Here is a 4,210-nt window from a genome sequence, read left to right as displayed (position 1 = left end):
AAAAAAAAGCCAGGAGGCTGGAGAGATGGCTCAGTGGTTAAGAGCACCAGCTGCTCTTCCAGAGGTCCTGAGTTCAATTCCCAGCAACCACATGGTGGCTCACAACCATCTGTAATGAGATCTGGCGCCCTCTTCTGGCTTGAGGGCATACATGGAGGCCAAATGTCATATACATAATAAATAAATAAATCTTTAAAAAAAATGGAAAAAGAAAAAAGAAAAGGTAGAGCATTTAATAAGAAAAAGGATCAGGGAAGGAAGGACAAGAGGGTAACTGGGGGGGTAAACACAAAGTACATCATATACATATAACACAATGAAGCCTGGTATACTGGACTATTATAACATGCTAAAAAAGAAAACAAAAAGTCAGGCTTAAGCCTTCGGACTTTTATACAGGAGTGCCTAATAAAATGTAATTGATTATAATTACTGCAGCATAGAGAAACTTCTTTCTAAAATTTGCTATTTTCAAAAGGCCAATTGGACCCTGTACTGAGACACGCTGCTTTCATTCAGGGAAGAGGTGGATCTTCCAGCAGACAGTCTGAGCCAGGTCCTGCCAGCTTCCCAAACAGTCACTCACTCTACAGACCGCCTACAACACTGTCCACTGATGTTCATTTGGTTCTAGTTTCTTAAAGTTACAGACCTAAGCTCAAAGTACTGTCAGGCTGGATGTGTGGCACAGGCTTGTAATAGAGTCAGAGGTACCAAGGGTTGTTACGAGTTTGAGGCCAGCCAGGGCTACACAGTGAGTCTACCTCAAAATATCAAGAAGCAAAACCACTCCAGTACCGTCATTTCCCGAGAACTACCAACTATCATGCAACCTAAGTGGTTCACACGATTACTCCACTCAGTGCGACCCTGTGAGGGAGAAACTCAGGCTTCTCCAGTGATAAAACTGTAAGATGAAGGCTTGCCCGTGGCCTCCCTTGTTGGGAGGTGTGAACACAGGCAGCCCCATCTCAGGCTCATCTCCTATTCACCCCATGCAACACAACCTCATGAAGGTAACACCACTCAGCCCCAGAAGGGTCTCAGAAACCTGTTCAGAAGAATGTGATTTGTAGGGACCACCACTAAGTTAATCCTCTAGAGATATTTACTGTCAGGAAGGACAAAGATTCTTACGATCACAATGTCCAGATTGAAGGTCAAGATGTCGGGCAGTGTCTTGGTGAGCAGCTCAGCTTCAGAAACCCCATTGAAGCGGTCCACTTTCCGCTTCACTTTAAACGCGTCAGTAATCTTCTCTTGCTTCTCTTTTGACTTTGTGGACTTGCCAGATCTTTTTGACCCAGCAGGTTTTTTGGGTTCCACGGGGTCCTGGGGTTCTGATGCTCTGGTTTTTCTTTTCCTTCTCTTTGGAGCCTCTGAAACACAGGTATTTACAGAATGTGGACCTCCACAGCAGCCAGCCATGAACACCCGTGCTATCCGATTTCCCCATGCTGGCTTCTGCAATGTGTCCCCTTTCCTCTCCATCCAGGCACATGTAACTGAGTGGGATCCCTCTGTGTGCTGTGAACACCATTGGTTAATACAGATGCTGCTTTGAGCTATAGCAGAACAGGGCAGAACAGAGCTAGGCGGGGAAAACCACACTGAATGCTGGGAGAAGGAAGGTGGAGTCGGGGAGTCACTGCCACCAGAGTCAGACATGCCAAAACTTTGCCAGTAAGCACCGCCACATGGCAATACACAGATTAATGGAGATGGGTTTGTTTAGGACATATGAGTTAGCCAGAAATACGCTTAAGCTATTGGCCAAACAATATTACAAATAATATAGTTTCTGTGTGATTATTTCGGGAGTCTGGGCAGCCGGGAACACACAAGCGGACTCCTGTAATATGTGAGTCACAGACTGATTTCCAATACAGTCTCACTTGGTTCCCCCAGGGAACCACTTTATAGGAATTCTATCAGTACATGAATAATTAAGTAAGCAGATTTTTGAACAAAGCTGGACAAGATGGTGCACATCTTTAATACCAGCATTCAAGAGGCAGAAGCAGGCAGGAGGCAGCTCCAGCCAATAAGTGAGGTGCAGCCCTGGAGTGATGCACCAACTCTGAGCACATCCCTCGTGTAAATACTGCCACCACTACGCCACCTCCATCCCTTCAACCTCCTGGCTTCTCTTCTAATTCTTCACCCCAGTGTGTGGCACTTGCCGTAACCAACAGTGCTTTGATAATGCTTGAGTCTGTCCACCAAAAGCCCCGTGTTTGATGTTTAGTCCTCTGGGAACTGTGAAACCTTTAAGGCCCCTGGGTTAGCTGGAGGAACGCCTCAGAAGGCACTATCAGATCCCTGTCTCTGGGGCTCTTGTGGGGGATGGGATTCTCTCTCTTATACACACTCTGCCACTGTGGTGCCAGCTATCACGAGGTCTTCCCCAGAGCTGAGCGGATGCTGGTGCCATGCCCCTGAACCTGCAGAGCTGTGCACAAACCCCTTCTCGGTGGTTAAGAGCACTGGCCGCTCTTGCAGGGCACCTGGCACTCGCACGGCAGCTCACAACCACCTGTAACTACAGTTCCAAGGGATCTCACACCCTCTTCTAGTTGAAGGTACCATATAGGCATGTAAAATACCCATACACATAAAACAACACAATAAAACATTAAAAAAAACTTTAAAAAAATGTCACTAGGGGCTGGGAATATATCTCACTGGCTAAGAGCAGATCAGCTATCCCTCCAGAGGACCTGAGTTCAATTTTCAGCATCTCACAACTGTCTGCCACCTCAGTTTCAGGGATCTGATGCCTTCTTCTGGCCTCTGTGGGCACCAGGCACATATGTGTGTAGACACACAAACAGGCAAAACACACATAAATATAGTAATGTCACCCAGCGTCAAGTATGTCATTCTAATCATGTACTGGACCACGACAAGTACTTTTGGGCTTCTCCTTTTCCTTCAGCATTTACATGAAATACAGTAACTCTAGACTAGCAATCCTACCTCAAGTATTTCCCAACTTTCCCCATTTCCCCAATTTTCCTCCTATCTTCTCAGGTTATATAAACAGTGTCTGATCCACTCCCCGCCGTCAAGCCTGTCTTGCTCTTACTCTACCCTCCAGACTGGCTTTAAGTCACTTCCTTGCTCCCACTCTCAACAGCTCTCCACTGCTTAGGGTCTACACAAGCCTGATTGCCTCATCTGGCCCCACTGCCCACCATTTCCTCCTCTACTTCAGAATCCACACAACCGCTCAGAGTTTTGGCTGCTATGCCTTAATGCTGCCCCCTCAGTGGCACCTTCTCTTCTCTGTCACTCACGGAATGTCGCTTTACCGACCTTTAGAGCTCGTGTTGGTGTTCTGCTGCCTGAGCCCAAGTCAGATGCTAGTGACGTAAGGCCTCGGGTGTGCAGATGGGGAACATGTGTTTACTACTGCTTTACCAAGGGAGGAGGCATGCTAAGAACTACCTGGTACAGGTTCAGGTTCCTGGGCAGGAGCTTCTGCTGGCATCTGCTGGTCAATCGTCACCGCCATATTGGGAGCTTCGGCCATCCTTTGTTGAAATGGAAAGGAGTGAAAACCCTGACTCTGCTCCAGAGAACAGCTGAAAGAACAGTCGGGTAACAAGTTGTGAGTATACGTGATCGGGTGGACAGATCTTCAGTATCCAGGTATTTTATAGCCAGACTGTAGTCATTACTCAAAGACAACAGGCTGACCCTCCCAGGGCGTGCTGCTCCCTGACGTTTACCAAGCGTTCACCACACAAACTGACTCTCACTGTGAAGTGACCGGATGTGCCACTGAAGCCGCCAGTCCTGTCAAGTCGCCTATACTCTCTCTGAAACTAGATCGCAGCAACTTTCTAGTGGATAGTCTTGAAGGACTATCAATCCATCAATCCATATGAATTAAAAATATTCACAAGTACAATTTATATCCCCATCTTGGCACAAAGATTTCCCCATCCTAACAGTGTTAACTTAGGTTTTCTTCTGGTTTGTATGTGTGTGTGTTTTGAGACAAAGTTTCTCTGAGTAGCCTTGGCTACTGCCTCCCGAGTGCTGGGATTAAAGGTGTGCGCCACCACTGCCTGGCTGTTTGTCTGCTTTTTGAATGAATCCACTGGACTTGATTTTTATTATTGTTGGCTTGTTTTAGTTGTTGCTTGTCACTTCCTGAACAGTAGAGGTGGATTATAAGTATCTGTTTAACTGAAGAAACAGA

At 46.7% G+C, this 4,210-nt stretch overlaps 1 protein-coding gene across 1 annotated transcript in view; it reads right to left on the bottom strand.

Moving 5' to 3' along the window:
• Positions 1–4,210, bottom strand: part of Tdg (thymine DNA glycosylase) — a 17,183-nt gene that overhangs the window by 10,077 nt on the left and 2,896 nt on the right. The window contains exons 2-3 of the mRNA XM_026784500.1: positions 3,451–3,587; positions 1,113–1,379 (exon numbers count right to left, since the gene is read on the bottom strand). Coding sequence (XP_026640301.1) covers positions 1,113–1,379; positions 3,451–3,587 — 404 coding nt within the window. The remainder of the gene's footprint in view (positions 1–1,112; positions 1,380–3,450; positions 3,588–4,210) is intronic.

This window comes from Microtus ochrogaster, chromosome 24 (genome assembly GCF_000317375.1).
Source record: "Microtus ochrogaster isolate Prairie Vole_2 chromosome 24, MicOch1.0, whole genome shotgun sequence".
Classification (NCBI taxonomy): Eukaryota; Metazoa; Chordata; class Mammalia; order Rodentia; family Cricetidae; genus Microtus; species Microtus ochrogaster.
Note: the sequence above shows the minus strand (reverse complement) of the source record. Positions and strands in the feature narration are given on the sequence as shown.